The 23,661-nt window shown below is 33.9% G+C and overlaps 1 protein-coding gene and 1 long non-coding RNA gene across 2 annotated transcripts in view; one reads left to right on the forward strand and one right to left on the reverse strand.

Annotated features, from left to right (window-relative positions):
• Nucleotides 1-1,893: 1,893 nt before the first annotated feature.
• LOC122516781 lies at nucleotides 1,894-2,747 on the reverse strand. Its single transcript, XR_006303668.1, has 2 exons — nucleotides 2,659-2,747; nucleotides 1,894-2,421 (listed from the first exon to the last, which is right to left on the reverse strand). It is a non-coding gene; the product is annotated as an uncharacterized LOC122516781 (long non-coding RNA).
• The window catches only part of LOC122516778 (eukaryotic translation initiation factor 5B), a 30,884-nt gene continuing 9,970 nt past the window's right edge, over nucleotides 2,748-23,661 (forward strand). Inside the window, exons 1-14 of the mRNA XM_043634893.1 lie at nucleotides 2,748-3,050; nucleotides 3,624-4,042; nucleotides 4,119-4,305; nucleotides 4,431-4,763; nucleotides 4,843-5,046; nucleotides 5,123-5,577; nucleotides 5,687-5,904; nucleotides 5,992-6,194; nucleotides 6,312-6,577; nucleotides 6,645-6,726; nucleotides 6,815-6,996; nucleotides 14,584-14,660; nucleotides 14,863-15,070; nucleotides 15,569-15,664. Coding sequence (XP_043490828.1) covers nucleotides 3,017-3,050; nucleotides 3,624-4,042; nucleotides 4,119-4,305; nucleotides 4,431-4,763; nucleotides 4,843-5,046; nucleotides 5,123-5,577; nucleotides 5,687-5,904; nucleotides 5,992-6,194; nucleotides 6,312-6,577; nucleotides 6,645-6,726; nucleotides 6,815-6,996; nucleotides 14,584-14,660; nucleotides 14,863-15,070; nucleotides 15,569-15,664 — 2,964 coding nt within the window. The 5' untranslated portion in view covers nucleotides 2,748-3,016. The remainder of the gene's footprint in view (nucleotides 3,051-3,623; nucleotides 4,043-4,118; nucleotides 4,306-4,430; nucleotides 4,764-4,842; nucleotides 5,047-5,122; nucleotides 5,578-5,686; nucleotides 5,905-5,991; nucleotides 6,195-6,311; nucleotides 6,578-6,644; nucleotides 6,727-6,814; nucleotides 6,997-14,583; nucleotides 14,661-14,862; nucleotides 15,071-15,568; nucleotides 15,665-23,661) is intronic.

The following is a 23,661-nucleotide window of genomic DNA, read 5'->3' on the forward strand; positions in this document are numbered from 1 at the left end:
ATTTTAACGTAGTAATATATCTTTACTATGTTTAATAAAACTATGATAGCATTGATTAGGAGTTACAAATACGCGAAATTAGACAATTAACAGATTTAAAATTTAAAAATGAATATCCCCGGATTCAATGAATTTTTAATGTACATTTTTTTCAAATATACGTCATTAAAAAAATAAAAGAAATGATCGACTTAATTTATAGATTATATTAATCTTCTTATTAATTAAATCGCAAATTCTTATCACAAAATAGTGATAACATTGAGTAGATTAAACTTGGTTTTATTATATTTTATTTCCTTACTATCTATTTTCTGCCGGCTTATTTTTTGATATTTCATTCTGATAATCATGTTAGTTTACATTTGATACTTTTTATAACAATGTAAACATACTATTGAATATACTTTTACGAGATGAATTAATTTCATATTTTAAGGTAGTAGTCCGGTGTGACGGCCGAAATTTCAATCTTTTTTCATGAATTTTTTGAAATATGAAAATAAAATGCGATCGTTTTGAAATTTTTACATGTTTTTATTGGTGTCTTGAAGTGCACAAAAAAATTTTTTTAAATTAATTTTACATTAATTTGTTAATAATTTTGTCTGTCCGAGTTGAGTCCTCGAAAAAAAAGTGAGTTGTTTCGGGAAAGCACACAGCCTTCTGTAGTTATCTGAAATAAAAAATTAAAGAGATTACTTTTCTGTAGGCTTCATTCTAATGAACTAACCTATAATATGCATATTAAAAAAAAATAAATAGCGGACTTGTAAAAAAAAGGTTTTCAAAATCGAATTTTTCTTTTGATAAATTCTTTAAAAAAATTAATTTATTATTAAAAATTTTAAGTTTTAAAGGTTACGCATTTAGTTATGTGTGTCTAAAATAACGGATTAAATTTTTAGCCAAATCGGTTGAATAGTTTTAAATCAGTGCTTCCCCGAAATTCTGAAAACGTAGTTTCAAGAAAAACGTGTTCAAAGTTATGACAACAGATTTTTTTATACAAAAATGATACTTGCATTAATCAGCTATGCCTAATGCATAGAGTAATCTTTCCGTTTCCTTAAAGTTATACTTTTCAGCAACTTTGAGAGCACTTCATAAGGTTCTGGCCTCTTTATAGTTGGCTTCTGCAGTTTTCTCTGCTCTCCCACATGGCTCTCTTCATTTCTTTGAGAGATTCACAGTTTCTGGTGATTGCCAAACTGTAATAATTAGTAATTTTTAACATTAACTTATTAGTTAATTGCAACGCTTCAGGTTCTGCTAGCTTAGCGCTGGTCGACGAGTCTCCCTTCATCCTATGCTTTTTCAGAGCACTTTCACCGGAGCTTTTCTCTTCTTTGGCCTTCTTTTGTCTTCACATATATTACGCATTCTTGCTTCTCTACTTCTAGGTTGCCATTGTAAGGTTTATCATCGATCAAATTTTTGTGAGTTTTAGTCTCCATCTCCGATGTATCTCACAAATTTTGACACCTAAACGCTGCACAGAACACCTGAACATTTCCAAAATCTCGTTGACCTTTATTTTACCATTACTGCCCACGTGGTTTGCTGTGCATTCGTCTTTGTGATCATCATATAAACTCTCAGCTTCAATGGGGTTTTCGTTTCTTCCTTATGTTTTTTTCACAACATCGGTTACAGATTTAACAGCGATGCTTATTTGTTCCACTACTTGATAATAAAGAAACTTATGAAATATATTTGTATCCATCAACGAACAAAAAAGATTTATTCCAGCGTGACCGACGCCAAGGAACCTCATTACATAAGTAAATCGGCGGTTAATTTCATAAGCATTTTTTATCACAGCTCACAAAATCAGTATCAGCTTCTGCAGTAAATTGATTTCCTTGAAATGATCTTTTTCTTCCACCTTTATTCTCGTGTCGACCTTGGCTAAAGCACTTGTTTCCTATTTTAAAGCCATGTGCACGTGTCGAACGAAAAATGGTTATTGATGAAATGCTTTAAAATTTTTCTTCTACACTGTTTAAAATTCTTATATTCAGTTTTTGTCAATCGAAAAGGTGTATTACGTATACCTGGGTATTCCTAGAATAATAAAGGGTCGAGGGAACAATGAGAGAGGGAACGGTCGGAAAATCTGCTGCTAACATGTCAGCACACTTTCATACACATTACGGCGCGCACTTCGTGGCTATAACTTTGAAAATATTTTAAATTTCGGTCTGAAACTTTCAGATAATATTTTTAAAAAGTTTTTCTTGCGAAAAATGTAAACAAAAATCAATTAATAAACCGGCTAAACCGGACTATTACCTTAATGCGTACTGGTTTCCATAGATTAAAAAATATAGGCTAGGCATCTCTGATGATGTCTTACAACATTCAACAATGCTGATTGGTTGGCTTCGATGATGCTTTGCACATGTGTATATATTTGCGCTACGAGTTGATTGGTTAACATCAATGGAATGTGCCAATGGCAGAAGTTGATTCAATAAACGTTAAATTATTTATTTATTCATGTTTATTATCATAAGAATTAATTTATGTATGCATTTTTATAAAAAAATTGTATATTCATTAGGAAATGATATTTTAAAATGAGAAATTTAAGTAAAACAGAAATTAAGAGTAGTAAGAGCTAATTACGTGCGACAAAGAAGAAATTTAACTCACCTGATTGGTTAACCACGGAACAGTGAAAATCTTTAAGAACATCGATATTATCCGATAATAAAATTCTATGATCGGTGGCGATAGCTGTGGTCAAACGATATTTGACTAAAGTTATTTCTAAGCAACTTCAGACTGGTATCTACCGCTATTGTATATATGAAGTATCTATAGTATGATTTGATCGCAAGTGTGTTACTTTTTTCGTGATCGGAAAAAAGAAAAATTTGCATACAGATATCCGTATGATAGAAAGGACGATTTTTAACGTAATTAAATTTATTAAATCGCGACATTCGGAAAGGAAAAAAATACTTATTGTGTAAAACAAAAATTTGGTTCGTTTCAAAATCAGTACAAGATGCAAGAATCTCAGCCGAAAAAAGGGAAAAAAGGTGATACAAATTTTCATATTCATTTCAATATCGTTCGATTCGATAATAGACAACTTTTAGATTAATTAACATAATTGTTATTATATAAATCGAAGGTTATTTTTCATCTTAATAACTGTCGTCTGCTTTTCGTTTAACCTCAATTCTATCGATAACATATGTGATTAATCTAACCAATATTTCGTCTCGATATATTACAATTTACGTAACTTTTCGCAATGATCCTGGTCATTAGGGATTCGTTGAAGTATTGAACATTATAATATTGTTTTATATTTTATATTTACTTTATTGTCATTTTTACTATACACATCTGTAAGGAATAGGAACAAATTACTAATTTTGAGAAAATATATGTACATACATACATGTATAATTTATGATAACAGATGCATGCTGCCTATTCTATTAAGTGAAATTTGTTTTTAATATTATTGCTAATGTTTAGATTTTTATGTACTATGTTTTTTTAAATTATAGCATAATTTTTAGTTTTATAATTAATTCTTAATATTTCATTTCACCGGTATCATAAGCTCATTATATTAAAAATATATTTGTTTATATGAATAGCAAGAAGAAAGCGTAATGACAGTGATGAAGACATCGAAAAAGTTCTTGCTGAGTTAGAACTAGAATATTCCGGCCAAAAAGCACAAGTTAAAGAGGTAAAGGAATCTTCTAAAGACACTTTAGAAAATAAAGAAAGTGCCAAAGAAACTACAGTAACTTCAGAAACTAAAGATGAGCCAGAACAGAAAGTAGAAGAAGAAAAAAAGAAAAAAACGAAGAAAGATAAAAGGAAGGATAAAGGCGAAAACAAGGAATTAAAGGAAAATGTTAAAAATGATATTAATAATGAACAAGCAACTGATGACACAAGTGTTACCGCTGAAGATGAAATGGAAGGTGGTACTGTTAAAACGGCAGCACAAAAGAAGAAAGAAAAGAAGGAACGAGAGAAACAGAAAAAGTTGGCTTTAAAAAAAGCGGTGAGTAACCAAAAATTTAGTGTACATTACAAAAATGCATTAAGTAAACCTTAATGCATAAAAAATTTTATTGCAGGAGGCTGCTAAGAAAGCTGAAAGTGGTGAAGCAACAAAAAAACCTGCTAAAGAAAAACAGGATGAGAAACAAGAAATAGAAGAAAAAGCAGCCAGCATCGTAGAACCAGAGGAAGATGTCGGGGAACTCGAAGAAGGAAAAAAGAAGAAAAAGAAGGGTGCTGCTAAAGAGGAATCTAAAGAAAAAGGTAGTTCTATTTACAATTACACATTTACAATTACACATTTACAATTACACAATGTTTCTAAATATGATTATTGCATGTAAACAAATATTCATTTTCACATTTACGTAAATAAATTTATCATGCAGGTAAGGGACCTGGTAAGAAGACCATCGCTGCAATGCAAGAGGCCTTGAGAAAATTAAAGGAAGAAGAAGAAAGATTAAAACGAGAAGAAGAGGAAAGAATAAGACAAGAAGAATTACGCGAAAAAGCGAGACTAGAACAAATTCAATTGGAACAAGAACGAAAAGAAAGGAAAAAGTTAAAAGAAAAGCAGAGGAAAGAAAGATTGAAAGCGGAAGGAAAACTTTTAACTACTAAACAAAAGCAGGATAGAGCAAGAGCGCAAGCTATGATTAACGCTCTCAAAGCTCAGGGTTTAGATCTACCGGATGTTGGAGATAAAAAGCCTAGGGCAGGTATGTTTAAAATGATAATATTTTTCAACAAACAATTAATAAACTATTTTGATATTCAATATTTATTTTATTTCATTAGGAGCGAGAATAAGACCAAATAAAATGAAACAACAAACCAGTGTTGAGGAAAAAGATGACAAAAAATCTGAAGATACTGAAACTGGTACGGATTGCGTTCAAGTTGAAATAATTGATCAAACACCGAAAGATGTACCTGAGAAAAAGGAAGAGGAGGTCAAAGATTCTTGGGATGCTGAAAGTAGTGGGGATGAACACGAAGAAGGTAATTATTGTTTTTATTTTTTTTTACTCTATATTCTATTACTCCAATATTCATAAAACTTGTTATAATTCTATAGATAAATCAGACGAAGCATCGAAAACGTCTGAAGAAACGAAAGAAACCATTTTATCCAATGCAGACAAATCACATTTGGTAGGAGACTTAGAAAAGAAAGAATCGTCGGAAAGTGAGTCTGAAAGTGAAAGCGAAAGTGAATCAGAATCGGAGGATGAAAGTGAGGATGATAGTGGATTGGAAGATAGAGTACCGGATGCTGCACGAAAAAAGGAACGTGCGCAGGAACGCATCCAAAATCGTCGGCTCGAAGCTGAAAAGAAGAAATCGTTGGATAATCTGAGAGCAGCTGTAGTTTGTGTTTTGGGCCATGTAGATACTGGCAAAACAAAGATCCTTGATAAATTGAGGAGAACTAACGTACAGGATGGCGAAGCTGGTGGTATCACTCAACAAATTGGTGCAACTAATGTACCAATTGAAGCGATACAAGAATCAACGAAACATGTTAAAGGTGTAAGTATTTCGTTAAAACATCAAATTTTTAACGAGATATTTTTATTAATATTATTATTATTTTATATTATATTATTTTACGAGGATATTGATTGTTTGTCGTTTACAGTTTGCTGATAAAGTATTTAAGATACCCGGACTTTTGATAATAGACACACCTGGACACGAATCTTTCAGTAATCTTAGAAGTCGAGGATCCTCTCTTTGCGATATCGCAATTTTAGTTGTTGATATAATGCATGGTTTGGAACCACAAACCATCGAAAGTATTAATCTATTAAAAGTTAAGAAATGTCCATTTGTTGTAGCTCTTAATAAGATTGACAGGTAACTTTCCAAATATATAATTATTAGACGATTTTAAATTATAATCTGATGTTATTACATATATTGTCATTTGTTTTTATAAAATAGGTTGTACGACTGGCAAACGATGAATCGAAAAGATGTTCAAGATATTATAAAAAGTCAAGCTATCAATACGCAACGAGAATTTGAGAAACGTTCGAAAGAGGTAATCGTCCAATTTGCCGAGCAAAGTCTAAATGCAGCTTTGTTTTATGAAAATCCTGATCCACGCAGTTATGTATCCTTAGTTCCTACAAGTGCCATAACAGGTAAGTGTGATAACAATCAATCGTATTATATATGTATACTTGTAATTTAATGAATGTGAACATGAAAGAGAGAAAATGTTGTACATAATAGAATGGTTTTTTCTTTGTATTATTTAGGCGAGGGTATGGGAAATTTGTTAGCATTAATAGTCGATGCTTCCCAGGGTCCGTTAGCTAAGAGACTTATGTATAGCGAAGAGCTTCAAGCTACTGTACTAGAAGTTAAAGCATTACCTGGCTTAGGAACTACAATAGATTGTATTCTAGTCAATGGCATGTTGAAGGAAGGTGATACGATGATAGTCGCGGGAACTGATGGACCCATCGTAACACAAATAAGATCACTTCTTATGCCCCAACCATTAAAAGAGTTAAGAGTAAAGGTATGTTGTTTAATTAATTATCCAATTAGTATAGTCATTTTAAATAAGTTTATTTCTTATTTATTAGAATGCATACATCGAGCATCGAGAAGTCAAGGCTGCTCAAGGTGTTAAAATAGCAGCAAAAGATTTAGAAAAAGCTATTGCCGGTATGATTTAAATATTAATTATTATTATTAATGTATAGAGGAAGGAAATTATTCAAAATTTAATTTTGTTTGATACATTTGATCGTAGGATTGAATCTCCAAATCGCTCAAAAGCCGGATGAAGTTGATATCCTGAAAGAAGAAATAGCCAAGGAACTTAGCAGTGCTCTTGGAAATATACGACTTGCTGAACGAGGTGTATATGTCCAAGCATCAACTTTAGGTGCCCTGGAAGCATTGTTAGATTTCCTTCGAAGCAGTAAAATTCCGGTAAGTGTTAATAATTTAAAATCTATCCAAATAGGATCTACAGTATCTATGCTTATCAATTTATCAATTTTTATATGTCTAAAAAAATGAGCTAGATGTCGCCGCGTGTGATTTTTTTCAACGAAATTTATTCACTAGATGTCGTGGTTAGTCGCAAAAGACGATCGGAGTTCGTCGCGTTTGACGTTAAATTAGTTAATTTAATATTTTCTTATTATAAGAATGTTGAAATAATTAAACAGAACTGCGTGAAAAGTATTCTAGAAAACGAGCTAAATATTGTTGCATTGTAAATCTGATTGGTAGTTTAAAATATCGTAAATATGGATTTATATTTTGGCGGGAATTATTTAAAAAAAAAACATTCGATGAAATTTAATAAAAAGAACGCAAACAATGAACCGTAAACAATTGTATTAAAAGTAACTTTTAATAATATCATATATACATGTTAAGTACATAAAGATAGTTAGGAAGAAAGAGACAACCTGTTCCTATAGCCTTTAACAGTGTAGTTGAAAATCGATTCTTTTTGCAAAATTTTATAACCGCAAAAACGTAGTGTCTCGTAAGCGGTCGATGTGTTATGAAATGGTCGAGAAAAGGATAGAAGGTACAGTAGTAGATGGATGTAAGAGTAAGAGTAGAATAAGGAAGAGTGTGAGGGTCGGAAGAAGGGAGAAAGAAAGAAAAATAAAGAGGGAAGGAAAGCAGGCAGGGCTAGTACACACGCATCGCAAACGAACGCGTGTTCGTCGTCGCTCAAGGCAAGAGACGAGTGCAAGAGGAAAAGAGAAAGAGAGAGTAGCAAGAACAGGAGGATATATAGAGAGAGAAAGAGAGAGAGAGCAGCAACGAACCACTTCCTTCTTAACAGTTTAGCAGGATACGGCTCATTGGTCGCACACGGTGCTTGTAGCCGTGATCCATCGTGCTATCAGCCGTGCGGTACATCCGTGGGCACGCCTCGTAGTTTCTACAGGGTGTCTTAATTGCGCATTCATCGCCATGCGCGAGAAGAAGAGAGAAAGAAAAAGAGAAATAGGCTTTAACTTTGTATATCGGTTTAGGATACATATATATGTATCAAGGTTACAAAGAATATTATATTTCTTTTATGTTTCATTTATATATATATATATATAAAAAAAAAGAAAGAAATCTAATTTGAAATTTTTAAAATTTTTATTTCTGTAACTAAATTCACGCGCTGTATTTGTGGCCATCTTGAAAAGTAAAGTTTTCATTTAAATTCGTAGATACTCAGACTTTTAGATGTTTGTAATATTTATTTCATTTACTTTGTAATTACAACAGTCTATTAGGAAGGAATTAATAAGAAATTATAATAGCGTTTATTACATTTGTTTCTTTCTAAATGCACGCACTAATTTTTCGCCATTTTGACGAATAGATAAGAAGTTATATTCAATATCAAGATATTTATAAAAATTATAATATTATTTTCAAAATCGAAACCTTGTATTATCTGCTATTGATCGGTACGAGTAACAACCGTAGTAAAATTGTTATTTCACTTTTACCGTAAATTATTTTCTTTAGTCATTTACCGCATTCACAGATTTTTAAAAAATTTGGAATACGCTGTATAGAAGGTAAATAAGAAAGAAAGAGAAAGAAAATGTTGGTTTGTTACTAATCGAAGTAATGTATCGTCCGAAGCGGCCTTAAGGCTGTCCTTGCTCGGGTTATGAATGGGCTCTCCCCCCACTCTATCTCGCACGATCACGCGGCTACGTGACGTCACGTTTATCACATATACGCACAGCGAAGAGGTAGCTGTGTATATAACGACGAGCAAACTCGACACGTACAGCGTATCGACTACGTCTCCATCCACATCCACATCCACATCCACATCCACATCCACATCCACATCCACATCCACATCCACATCCACATCCACATCCACATCCACATCCCATTCCATCCAATCCAATCATGTAGCCATCCTCACGGGAGGACTCCAAATAAGTACGATATGTATGCGTGTATACGTATTGGAAAAGGGACGAAGGAACATCGTAGGTTGTGTGTGTAGTGTAAAGAGTGAGTTTCCAACATGAGGAGCCCCCTTCCCTCTCTTCGTTCCTCATCTCCTCCAACTCTTCCTTCCTCCTCCCTCTTTCGTTCGAAGCTCGTCCGTTTCTGCGCATGCGCGCGAGCGCACGGATGTGTGTAGGCTGAAAAAAAGGAATACGTGACCGACGTACAGGAAACTGCCCACACTGGGAGTGAGAGCACCGTGGGTGGATAGACGGAGGATTCTCGAATCGTTTGGCTTTTCGGGATAAAGGGTTATGCACAACCGAAAAGGAATGAATACGATTTAATGAACTTGCTTACTTACTTACTTACTTACATTACTTACATATGTGCATATGCATATGCATATGTACGTAGATTGTTTTAAAGAGTAAAGTTTTGAGCTATTAATTAAATAGAAATTTTTATCATTTGTTTTAAATAAAATTGAGCTTGGCTGAAAAAAAAAGTTGTTTTTATGTAAGGATCAACATTTTTCAATTCACCCACGTATGTGTTTATACACTTTGGTATTTTGTACATACAAGTGTATATATGTATGTATGTCCCGATATTTAATGTATACCATTAAAGGAGCTCACTCTACGTATATGCGTATGTGCATGTGTCGCGATGCTTGTCGTAAATGTCCATTAAAAGAGAAGATACGATTTTTCAGTTTCTTTTTTTAAGAAAAGAATCAATGATTTTTCGTTTCTTCGGTTCTTCTAATTCTCTTTTCTTTCTTTTCTTTTTTTTGTTTTAATGGTGCAGTATACTTATTTACTTTATTTACATCAACTACATATGTGTGTATATACTTACATAGTTTTCTTTTTCACTTGTTCGATTATAACCAGGAAATGCAATTTCTCATTACGTCGCATCCGTCGATTCATTTTTGCGCTCCACGGCCCGTATGGGAACCGCCGGATATTTCTTTTCTTCTTTTTCTCTTTCTGTCCTTTCCTTCTCTTTCTTTCTCTTAAATATACATATATATAAACATATATGTAGTTTTTACTCATACACGGACAAGAACTCTATATCTCTTCTTTGCTCCCTCTCCCTTTTTCCCCCGTCTTTCCTTCCTTCCTTTTAATAACGACGAAAGATCGCACGATTTCTAGCTCCGCTAGATCGTAGTAATCTTGAAATTATACTCTTTGCTCCTTGTTCTTTTTTTTTTCTTTTCTTTTTTTTTTTTATACATTTATAACGATCCACTTGCTTAAGTCTCATCGTAATTTTGTATTTTTCTAATTTTTTTTTTTTTTTTTTTTTTTTTTTCGATCGAGGAACCGTTCACTTCCATCGAAACTTCTTGACTTTCGTTTTTAAGAATATAAGAGATAAAAAAAACTACGAGTGATATTATACATGTTTATTTTTTTTTATGAGGGGTTTTGTATGATAATACTTGGAAAATCACATCGGCAGGTGATAAAAGACGATTTTCGGAGATTTCCAAGCAACGTTATCTTTTAATATTCTTTACGTGTTTACTCGAAGAGTTAGAGAGATAGAATATGCTTGGACGTGAGCATAGTTACTTTCGTGTAGGCTTTTATAGATACGATACGCGTGTATCGTTTTTCTCGGTTGAGTGTTAAGAAGGAAACGAGAAATAAGATTTGAATTTTTCTTCAGATTATTTTTCAAATACATATTTAAATACGTATTATAAATAAATATACAAAGTTCTTTGATTAAAATTGAAATATTGTATACTATCAAAATTATAGTTTCATTCGTATTTTAGTATTATTATATCGTAAACCATAAATATGCTAATAATTATGATAGTGGCCTAAGTCAAAAAATTATACAATTTTATTTGATGATTTATTTGACGATATAAATAATTTTCATATAAAATAAATCATAAAATTCATTTTTACATTCGGTTCACTGTCATAATTACCGGCACAAATATATAAATTATATTTAAATATAAAATAACAATTAATTTTTTGAAAAGAATAAAAAATAAAAATAGAGACTTTAGAAATACAGAATGATTGTAAGATAACTTCCAAATTATATAGTGATACTTATCGTGACTATCATTTTCTGTTTTATTCACATGATTTTTTTCAAGATATTTATTAATAAGTTTGGAATCGTATTTAAAAAAAAAGTTTGTTTAATTAGTCAGAAAATAATAGAAGGAATTCTTGGATGAAATTGTTTAGATTATTTTGAACAGTTCGGAAAAAGTTATCGTGTTCGTACTGGCTACTTCTTTCTGTATCGTTGAATGATAATTAATCAGCTTGCGTATTAGTTAGTTACTTCCAAGAAGGTTGTGCGTGTCCCGGTTAACTATCGATTCCGATACTGTTTGTTTAAACAGGACGAGGACAGGAAGACGCTTGATAAGAATCGTTAATTCGGTAAGGCCGTTCGTTCTTTTTTCATTTCTTGCTTCGTTCGTTCCTTTGCGATTCATCGTTTCGCTCACGCAATCGATTTCGATTCGATTCTACCACGTCGATATAGCTGACTCTTATTTCTTATTGATGAAGATAATTTATGAAAATTAATTTCCTTTTTTTAATACAATGCATTACGTATATGCTTGTAAATTTTTATGCAGTATGTTCCACTTGCATACAAATTTTGTGCGAATAATTTTTTCGGATTTACATTTCTGTGCATTGTAGATTTTTAACAAAAATATGTATTTTTAATTTCTGTGATAGGTATACGTGCGCAACATATATAGAAATAATTTTATTATTAAATAGAGCTATAAGAAACGTTTCAAAAATAAATTACAAATCTGCGGGCCTCTGGTATAATAATCAGCGAAAAGAACTCTTTTTCATGTTCGATTATTCAGAGTTTACTTATCATATACGTCTAGAAAACAATTGTATATGTAACACCCAGTCTCCTTATGTTTTACAATTACGAAAAAAAATACAAATTAGTATATCTCTTTCTCTCTTTCTCTTACAATTAAATATTATAAAAATAGATATCCCAGAAAACAAAATATAATATTTTCATTTCTAATGAAAAAAAAAAAAATGTAAACTAGTTTTCGATTGGTTTACAATTCGAATCTAATTGAATACTTTGAATGAATCTCTTTCTTTTGCTCACACACACACACATACACACACACATTGTCACTTTGATTGTACATCATACTGGTTCTGTTAATACTGCATCCTGCGTCAAGTGCAGCGAAGAGAGCGGACGAAGGAGCAGTTCCTCTTCTCTCTTTCTGTGCATCGGCACCGGCATCGGCATCAGCACCGGCAACGGCAACGGCAACGGCAACGCAGCAGGAAAAGATGGCTCGTTTCCTCGCATTGTTTTTAACCGTGGTGTATATAAGCGGCTGCTACGCGCAGGGACATGGGAGCGGATGCGGAGTGCAGACACGTGAACGTTACCCGCTTTACCAACTCTATATGTGTACACATACACATCCATATATTTCTATATATATACACACACGCGTACACATACACATACATATATATATATATGTATGTATGTGCACGACCGGCATCATCGGCCTTTACAAGTCGCGCGATATATCCGCGCGTGTTTTCATGATTCAACGAAAGCCTCCTTTTCGCGAAGGTGAAAAGACGAATGAAAAAAAAAAGAGATAGATAGAGAGATAGAGATAATTAACATTTTTAATTACAGTTTCTTCGAATGATTAAGAATTTTTTTGTTTCAAATTAATATTGCATTTTCTTATTATAAATTTCGACTAAATGAATTTTTTAAAATTATATTCCGTTTCTCTCTCTCTCTATCTCTCTATCTCTCTCTATCTATCTCTCTCTCTCTCTCATTCCTTCTTTCTAATTTCGTCTTCGTTATCAAGCTTGTTTAAATAAGTTACGATCGCGAAATCAAATTGGACGTCACTACCGGTAAGACAGGATGCCTCAGAGATAGATAAAGAGAAAGAAAGAGGGGGGGAGGGGAAATAGAAAGAGATAGAGAGGTAGAGAAGGAGCCAAGTTTAGCAAACTCGAGTTTAATAAATTAGCATTTCCTTCTTCGGGAAACGTTCCGTTGTTACGATGAGAGGCTATAGAGGATCTGTGTGCCCTACCGGCTGATTTTAAATGCCGGAAGTCGACTCTCTTTCTCTCTTTCTCCCTCTCTCGACTTCCTGCCGTTTATACCAACATTTCTTTCCTTGGTAACATCTGCCGTCCGTCGTTGCTCCAATGATCGTCCCTCCTCCTCCTCCTCCTCCTCCTCTTATTCTCCCCCTCCCCCTTTATCTTCCTCCTCTTCCTCTTACCTCTCCTTTCCACTACTACTCGATCTTTTCTTCTTTTCGAAGCTTCGCGGATACCTCGTTCAAATCATTCAGAAATTCTAATTTTTTTCCTTCCCTTCCTCTTCTTTCCTCTTTCTCCTCCTTCTACCCAGTCAAATTTGGATACTTCTTTCTAATGGCCCACGCATATAGTCTTCGTTGAACTCGGTCAATGATCCTTGTTGGACTCTCTTTCTCTCCCTCTCTCTCTCTCTCTCTCTCTCTCCGTGTCTCCTTTATCTTCAGGTATGCAGACCAGGGTTTAGGTTAGATCGTTCGTTCGAAGAAATGCACCGGAAGTCCTAAAAAGCAACGTTATCTCGTTAATGCCTACCAAAATGGATCGTACCAACTTTTTCCTCCGTATTTCTTTATTTTTAGTTTCGTTTTGATAATCTAATGATAGCAGACTTTCTCCCTTTACCCGATGGATATTATTGACCTTTGTAATTAGCTCGTAATTTTTATGTAATCTCATTTACGTAAATTACGATGTGATATAATACAGTCTGTCTTAATCGATTCTCTCTCTATCTATCTATCTCTTTTTTTTATAAACATTTGATACGAATACGTATAAACGTTGTCAACAAAATATAGATGATAAGGAAAAATGTTAGGATATTTTCTGAATTTCTGATTTCTGAATTTTCTCTGATACTAGGAATTCAGCAAAGTACAAGTATAGGTGTATGCATATATACATAGGTATGTTAACGATACGGATGTATTTACGCACGTATATACGTGCGTAAGATAGGCAGGGATGATTAAATGGCGCCTTGGTTGACGCCGCCGAATAGCTTGTTTGTAGGTCCCCATCGGTGCGTTTATTTCTACGCGTTGCGTCTCGTCGCACCGCCCAGCCGAATCCGGACGGCATGCCGCGGCATGCGTCACAAGTTATTTTTACGTCACATAGTCTGTCTCTTCGTATTCTCTCTCTCTCTCTCTCTCTCTTTCTTATACGTTTGTTTGCACGTGTCTATCTACACGATCGTGTATTCGCGTGTGGGTGTCTACACGTGAAGAAATAACGTATACGGAAAATTTTATATATATATATATATATACGTACATACACATACACACATATTTGTATGTACACGTGCATACGTATACACGTATGTATACGTAAATGTATATTCTCTCTATCTTACTTATTTTTTAAAACGATAAATCGTTCATCCAAAATCTAAATTTTAATCTCTCGATCTGTTTGCTCGTTTGTTTTTTCACAGTATTCCGGTATTCGTATTGGACCAGTTGTGAAGAAGGATGTGATGAAGGCCTCGATTATGCTCGAACACGACAGTCAGTGAGTATCCTTTAATTTGTGCTATTATACTTTTTTTTATCGTTTTGTTTTATTTTATTTCTTGATTCCTTCTTTTCGAAGGAAGTACGCTGATTTACTCCAAATTTCTTCGTTCATTCGTTCATTCGTTCGTTCATTTAATCATTCATTCGTTCTTTCATTCTTATAAGCCACCACACATTTTCTTTCATTTATCGCACAGATACGCCACAATTCTCGCATTTGATGTAAAGATAGAGAGGGACGCTCAAGAACTTGCCGACTCGTTGGGGGTTAAGATCTTCCAAGCTGACATCATCTACCACCTGTTCGACAAGTTCACCTCCTACAGGGAGGAACTGAAACAACGCAAGCGAGATGAGCACAAACACATCGCTGTTTTCCCTTGCAAATTACGTGTCTTACCACAGGTACTTTTATATGTGCATTATACATATGCTTTACATTATAAGTAAAATTATTAAGAAATTGAGAAAAAATAATAGTTTTCCTTAAAAATGATTACCGACCATATGCGTTCTACTTGGAAAATTTACATGTCTTATGTTAACACATTTACTAGTATAAAGAAAATCAAAATTTACATTATGAGAACTTCAACACGTTTGTTATCAGTTTCACATATTTGCGTCACACCAGTTTCCATTGGAGATCAGTGTCATATATTTGTGATGGTAATTAACGCGAAAAATAACTTCAGGGCTGTTGCGAACTGTAGCAAACGCAGGGGGGTTGCAGGTTTACCTGGATAAACAAGCATATGACTTTTAATAATATTCTTACACAGACCGCAAATTTGAGTAGAACGTATATTGCCCGTATTCCCTATTACTAATTTCTACAAAAAAAAAACTAACTTAATTAAACTAATTTCATATCATTAATTAGAACTTTTTATTTTACCACAGTACATCTTCAACTCAAGAGATCCTATAGTGATGGGTGTTATGGTTGAAGCTGGTATCGTCAAGGAAGGAACACCGCTCTGTGTGCCAAGTAAAGATGTGAGTAACTCAATTCTATTTGATTTGTAATTTTGTCTTGTTTCTTTCTTATTAATTTGAAGAGACAATGCGGTTTCTTCTCGAGCGTATCTAGACAAGAGAAGAAACTCTATTCCCATTTTGTTTTGAAATTCAAATAACTCAATAACTACGACACACAAATATGACGTAGAAGAAAGGGAGAGGCAAGAGTTGAGATGGATAACGTATGTAGAATCTTTTCGCGAGATTCGTGTGGGCGTTGTTCAAAGTATCCACTGTGTTTACTAGCCAACTCGGGCCAAGTAGGAATGGAATATTTTTATCGCGTTTTAAGCTTTCTCATTCTTCTTTTTCGTACGCGTTGTCGAGTGGTGTAAATCTTCGCGATCACGACGAAGAAAATCAAATGTCGAGTAAGGTGTACCATCAAAATGGAAAAAGATAGGAGGAGGAGGAGGAGGAGAAGAGAGGTGAAAGATAGAGAGAAAGAGAAGGTAAAAAGAAGGTGTTGCTTGAGACTCTCCTCATGATCATTGTTGAGCGTAGGTGAACTCGTTCCGTTCACGAAAGGAATATGGCGATCCAGTTGGTTGGATCGATCGACTCGATCAAACGACCGGACGTGTGTATACCAACTCGAATCGCGGTCCCTCTCGAAGTCTCTTTCTCTTCCTCGTAGGAGGAAGGTAGTGGGTAGTCGATCCCTCTGGCCTCACCTTACGCGGTAACGTGCGAGTGTTACAGGTTGCCTAGCCTTGATTTCGTAGGCGTTCGGACCCGCACCCGCTGAATTCCCTAGCTTCGAAAAGGAGATAAAAAACAATCGTGGACAAAAAAAAAAGAAGCCTTTTTAAAATCGTCGAGAGAATAATCCATTTTCTTAGCAAAAGCAGAATATTGTCGGGAATCCAAATTTGAGATGACTATGAGAGATATATAGAAGTTTGATTAATTTCCTAGGTAGACTATTTGATTTTATTTTCTGCTATTTTTTTATCTGAACTTCATTTTTAATCTGAACTTCATTTTTAATCAAACTAATTTTACCAAATTAATTTGCAAAAAAAAAATTAAAAAAAGCTATAAAAGATCGCTTAGCAATTTTTGCACATTCGGTTAATATTTTATAAAACGATGTTTATTTTTTGAATGAATAATATAAAATAAAGTAGTAAATCGAAATAAAAGAAGAAAAAATTTGAGCAAGCTATTCATTAGGTGAGCTATTTTGGTTAGATCAGATCGTTAAGTATGTATATCGTTTTATGGATCCGTCAAGAGAGATCAAAGTTATAAAGCTGTTCTAGCTTCTGTATAAGGGGCATTCCCTAAGCGCATATGTAGGTATATCTCGTAGAAAGCAACTCCGACCACGTAGAACTCTGGCCCACGCGCAACTCCAAACCCAGACTGGTCGGCCGTGTCCCGGCGAGTTTATTTTTGACTTTTTAAACCGAACGTTTCGCAAACTCGTGAAACTCTGTCGCGAGTAGCGGGCTAACCTCGCGGCATCCTCCTCCGCCAATTAGAGGAACTCCGACATTTTTTAGTCTGCTATATGGTTCTTAAGAGCGGAAGTTATATCGTGTCTCTCATCCGGTCTCTCTCTCTCTCTCTCTTCCTCTCCCTCTCTCTCACTCACTCTCTATGTACAATAGTAACTCCTACTATATAGTTTCATGACACTCTGCATCAACGACGAAGATTATTTCTAATCATTTTCAAGATTTTAAAATAACGTTTTTAGAATTATTTAGAAAATTAGGTAGAATTCTTGTTCTTTAAAAAGATTATTTAATATGAATATTTTTTATGATTATTTAGGATTATTCGGATATTATTATGCATCTAGTTTTTTACATTCTTTATGCGAGTTAGCAATTTCTATAATTGTTGTTTCATGGTATTAATTTATTACGGTTTTCAAGATTGCGTGTGATAATGTTTTGAAAATTATTAAAATATCAGGTGGAATTTTTCATGTTTGGATGGATGATTTAATCAATATTTAGAATTGCTCAGTGATAATATTTTGCATCCGGTCTTTTTTTTTATGCAGAATAGTAATATCTATTATCGAATTTCCTGGCACTTATTTGTAGTCATTTTTGTGACTGTGATAATATTTTTAGAATTATTTGAATATTAGAATATTAGGGAAAATTTTGGTTATTGGAGAAAAAGATATTGTCGGAGTTAGAGATGATGATTATATTGGGGGGGGGGATTATTCAGGATTATTTAGATATTATTATGCATCCGGTTTTTTTCGTTCTTGATACGATTTAAATAAAATAATTCCTATTATGTTACTCCCTGACATTTATTTCTAATTATTTTCGAGGCTTTGATGTCTTTTTAATTAGTAGAAAATTAGATAGAATATTTTTCGTTGAAACAAATGTTTCAAGCAATATTCAAGATTATTCAGTAATAATATTTCTATATTAATATAATATTTTTAATTCGGTCTTTTCCTTTTTTTGTGTGAAATAGTAATTTCTATCATCTAATTTCATGATTCTTATTCCTAATTATTTTGAATACTAATAATGTTCTTACAATTATTAGAATATTAATTAGAAAAAATATTTTAATAATAATTTCTTAGAAAAAATGATTCAATGTAATTATTTATGTAGGATTATTCAATGATAATATTCTGCATCCGGTTTCTTTCATTCTTTGATGCGGGATAGAAATTCTTTTCATGTTGTTTTATGACGTTTGTTTCTAATGATTCTCGGGACCGTGATATTGTTTGTAGACCTATAATAGAAAATTAAGTAAAAGTTTGGTCATAGCAGGAAAACGGACTATTCATAGAATATTTGCTTAGGACAGTTCAGTGGTCATATTATGCATCCGGTCTGTTTCTTTCTTGATGTGGGATAGTAATGACACTCTGTGCCAACCATGATGACTATGTCTAATCATTTCCGAAACTTTGATAATGTTTTTAAAATGATTATAGGAAATTAAGTAAAAATGTTATTGTTGAAACTGACGATATAATGAATATTTTGATCAACACAGTTATGAGGAAAAAAGTTTAATTACATATTATATTATAAATAACATAAAAATAATTTCTTTTTAATTAATTAATCTCTCTTTCTCTCTTTCTCTCTTTATTAATACGTCGATGAATATAATTAATTATTTATTTAATATTAAAATTTCGAAAGAAATGGTAAATATCTTCGTGACCATTGGGTATAATAAACTCACGAGAAATGCATAAGATTGTTGATATTTGTTAGTTCCTTTTTAGGAAAAATTGTGGTTGGTTGGCCGCGATATCTCGACTCGCATGTGCCGGGTCATCGAGCTTGCTCGTCTTCTCTCTATGTCGGCACAAAGTATTATAGCTAGAAAAAAAAAAGGAAAACCGATAATGTGCGGCGAAGGAAAGAACGGCAAGTAAACGGCAATGCTAAAAGAATCCGCCGGATATCCGTTCGGCGTTAAAGAGCCTATCGAGGCCGTTGCGCAACGTGTACGTGCCGATAACGTACGCTCCGAAAGAAGGCGTGGAAATGCGTCCTCGTATGAAATAAGTTAGGCTACGCGATATGGGCCAACAACAACAAAATATCAAACAAAATGATAACAAACGAACAAAAGTTACAATTCACATGTTTTCTTTCAAGGATATAATATACCAAATATTCATTCTTATGCACAAGACTTCGTGGCTCAAGTGGTAGAGCGTTCTTTCGGTATGCGAAAGATCCTGGGTTCGAATCCCCGGGCCTCTTGATATTTGTTAAACAACCTAAAGCTCGAATTTTATTGGGAGAGTTCTTCGAACGAACAAATGCGTCAAGGTTGCGTCACTAAATAATATTCATTCTTATGCTAATACGTAAAATTGAGTAAACAATTTAGTAACTTTTTAGAAATAATTACATAAAACAAATTGGTTAAACTAAATACCAATTATTAATTCGCATATTAAATTTACCAAAATTCACTGCAAATATATCATATGTCATATATCATATCGTTGATAACAACAGAAATAATGGCCATACTTTTCGCAACGTATGAAATTGGAAGGAATGATTTTTTGCTCTCGTTGACTGGGATGTTTCCCTCATAAGTATCACGTTGTACCATGGATAGATACATGGATATGTATGGTCCCGTGAAATTCTACGCGCTTAGAGGGAGGCGCGCGGGGATAACAATGCTTGCATACCGAGGCAAATAATTCGCGTGGTACGTGCTGCATCACGCGGTCACGGGTGTGCCGTTTTTTCTGCGTAAGCCTTTGCGACTTCCTTTCACGACGATCACGTTCCGTTCACCGCTCCCGACCTATATCGTTATTACCTCCTTCTCGCTCGTGTTCCTTAACACATCGTGAGCGCCTTGCCGTCTGCCGTGAGATTCTACATCCGGCCAGGATTAGAGTTTCTTCATTTTCTTCATCAACGAAAAGAAATAGAAAAAAATATCAAAAATAGAAATACGTTAGAAATAGAAAAATAGAAAATAGTAGTATCATTTTTATTTGTTAAAATAGGTGTCTTGGGAAATTTCGACGGGTTAGAAAATCTTTTTGAACGTTATTTTGATCTTGTTGTACGTTTCGTCCCTTTCATTGGGACTTCAACAGCAACTCGATCGTTTTCATTCACGAGTCTTTATATATTTTTTCGAAGACATACATTCTTATTAATAAACTACACATTTATAAATCATTGTCCTAAAACCGTTATGTTACAACATGTAATCAAACACTTTTCTTTTTTTGTTGATGAAGTCCCAATAAAAGGGACGAAACGTACAACAAGATCAAAATAACGTTCAAAAAGATTTTCTAACCCATTCAAATTTCCTAACACACCTATTTTAATAATTTTATTTTCTGGACAAGATAAAAACCAATTAAATTTTTATTTGTCTTGCTCGGTCAATTATTTTATTTTGTCCTACGAGAAAAAAGGAAATCTTTACGATAGCCAATAACATTCTTATGATTAAGGTAAATAGAGTGAGAGAGATAATTAAAAAAAAAATATATATTTCTTTTTCATGTCGTTCGATAAATTTTTATTGTCGTCGTTGAACTTTTTTATTTTTGTTACATCGTTTCTCCCTTTTTTATTCTTCGTCGTTTTTCTAAATTAATGTTTTTAAAGGAGTAAAGTTTTTTGTCGAGTAGAAAGAAACGTAAAGCTTAAAGAACGGGAGACGAGTAATTTCCGTCCGGGAAAGATCAAAGTCGCTAAGCTCGAGCAAGCCAAGCAACAGCGAGCGAGGAAGTCTCGATTAGGCGCGGCGTTGATGGTTGTGTGTTCGTGCCTCGACGACTTTTAAAAGACCTACTCTAGAAGTTAACTTTGTGATCTAGAATCATGTACCTTCATATCTCTACTTATTCAACTAATTCTAACTTCCATTCACCTAAATTTTATTACTTTTTTATTCCCTTTTTAAACTAGTTCAATTATTCTATCTGTTAACGATTTCAAACAAAGAAAACAAAATGATGTATTAACTGTTCAATAGAAATCGCTCGATCTTCGTTTATAATTTCCTCCTTTGAAACAAACGTAAACAGAAAGGGAAACAGAGAGATAGAAAATAGTGTAGCCGTTGGGTTGCACGAAAAATTTTCGTGCCGATGAATATTTTTAATATATAATAAACTCTTCTTAAAATGGATCAATTTAATTGGTCTTTGGAATCAAAGAAATGATCGATTTCTCGAATGATTGATTAAACGACAAAATTATACTCTCTATTCTATTGAATTTTCCGACAAAATTTGTGTCGATTTATATTACGCGCGCAAATTAATTTTTCGTCCTAAATCTAAAAGAGGAGCGTTCGTTCTTTCGGCTATAAAAAATACCACTTTGCATCCTTCGTATGAGTTATTAAAACTATCGAAAACTATCGAAAATATCGCATTTTCGAATAAAAAAGATCGGCACAAACTTTTTCGGACGAAGCCAATACTATGGGCACGTTCGTGTGAATGGGAACGTTCGATCGAGGGAGAGGGCTTTGGAGGAAAAGGAAAGGGAAAAGGAAAACGGAAGAGGGTGGCTAAGAAGGGTGTGGGGTGGAGGGTAAGGATGAAAGGCGTGGCAAGGAGAGGTATCTATGTTTCGTGCGTCTAGGCAATGATATACGGCCGGAAGGAAGCCAGAAGGCGTTTCCATGAAAAGTAGAGGCAAACCGGAAGACCGAAAGACGGGATGTGGTTGGCGAGTAAGTGCCTCTGTATGTATTTCTGTATACGTCTGTTTTGCCCTGTTCCGGTATTATTTCTCTCTCTCTCTCTCTCTCTCTCTCTCTCTCTCTCTCTTTCTCTCTCTCTCTTGTTCGTTCGCATTTCTTCGAGTAGGCAGCAAGCAAGCAAGCAGACAGCTGGTTACGATGCTATCGCGGAAAGAGTCCGACGAAGAGAACGAGAAGGTAGTAGTACGCGACCGGATATGAGGTTTCCAATGTCGTATGGATCGTTTTTCTCCAGCTTGCAATTAATTTTGCCAGCGACAAGCAACCGACGATATCGATCCGATATACCAAAACGATTTTCTTTCAATTCTTTGACGTGTAATCGTCAGATGAATGATATCATCGTTTATTATTTCTTACATACAATTTTTTTTTTTTTGTGTTTCTCTTTTCTTTCCATTTATTCTTTGTATTTATAATTTGGACAAATAACTATCCGACAACGAAATGAAATATTATATGGTAATTTTGTGTTAGCAACAAGATTAAATGTTACGTAATATATTGGGTAGTAAATATATATATATATATATATATATATATATCTACAGTTTGTAACGTTTTATCTAACAATAAGATAAAATATTATATAATAATTTATGTAGCAACAAGGTTAAATTTTGCATGTTACTTCTTCATGTAGCAACGAGATAAAACGTCGGATAGAATTGTGTCTTGGTCAAGACAAATTATTGCTTAGCGATTTATTTAGCAACGAGGAACACATATATAATCTATTTTACATAGATACAAAATCAAATACTATACCTATTACTATAATTCATATAGTATTTTTTTTTTCAATATCATACTATGTAAATAAAATACGACGGGTGGATTGAAAAATTGTAAGGTTTCAACGAAGAAGATTATTTTTTTATAAAGTAAATTTGAAAGATAAGAAAAAATTGTTTCTGTGTTAGGCTCAAAACTTGTGAACCCATCGTAACGTACAATATTTTGGATATTTTTATAAGTTAAAATTAATTGTCATAGATACAATCGTATATGTGTATAATATTATAGAATGTGTATTGGTTTGTAAAGATGGGCAGGGTCGCGTAAAAAGAAGGAACGAAAAAATCGGGAAAGTCGTTCTTGGCATACTCACTGGCAGATGTGGCGTAGCGAGCAAGCTAGCACGCGAGACGGGAACCGGAAGTATATTTTCGTGACCCGCACCGATTTAGAAAGCTTTATAGTTTGTACGAGGCACGGCCACCACCACCACCATCTTCTCCTCCATCTCCTCCTCCTCCACCTCCACCACCATCGTCAACGACGCCGTTCTCTTCCCGTTCGACTCGATTTTGGCTTACTTAGTTAGCTCTCACCACCAAGCCTTTTTTCCTAATACATATTGAGTTCGTTCCTATCCCGATAATGAAATACCAACACGTGCGCTTCCGATCAAACAGGAAGTACCAATTTGTAACTTGTGGAGAGAACCTAATTCGGTCCTCGTTGGAAAATATTACACATTCTATGTTAGGTTTGAAAATTTCATCGACACAATCACTCGCATTTCCGTTGTTTCTTTTTTTTTTTTTTTATTAGATCAAAATGAATATAATTCATAATTCCTTTTTTTTCTCACACACACAAGAGATAATTTTAATTAAGAAATAATATTTTCAAGGGATTATCTTATGGTTAGCTAGAAATGAATAATAATTAACTGGAGTTTCATAATGTTCATAATTTAGTGCGTTTTTGTAACTAATAAAGTGCAAGATCATAAATTATTGATAGGTTTA

The sequence above is a fragment of the Polistes fuscatus genome, unplaced genomic scaffold (assembly GCF_010416935.1).
Source record: "Polistes fuscatus isolate 324 unplaced genomic scaffold, CU_Pfus_HIC Scaffold2, whole genome shotgun sequence".
NCBI lineage: Eukaryota > Metazoa > Arthropoda > Insecta > Hymenoptera > Vespidae > Polistes > Polistes fuscatus.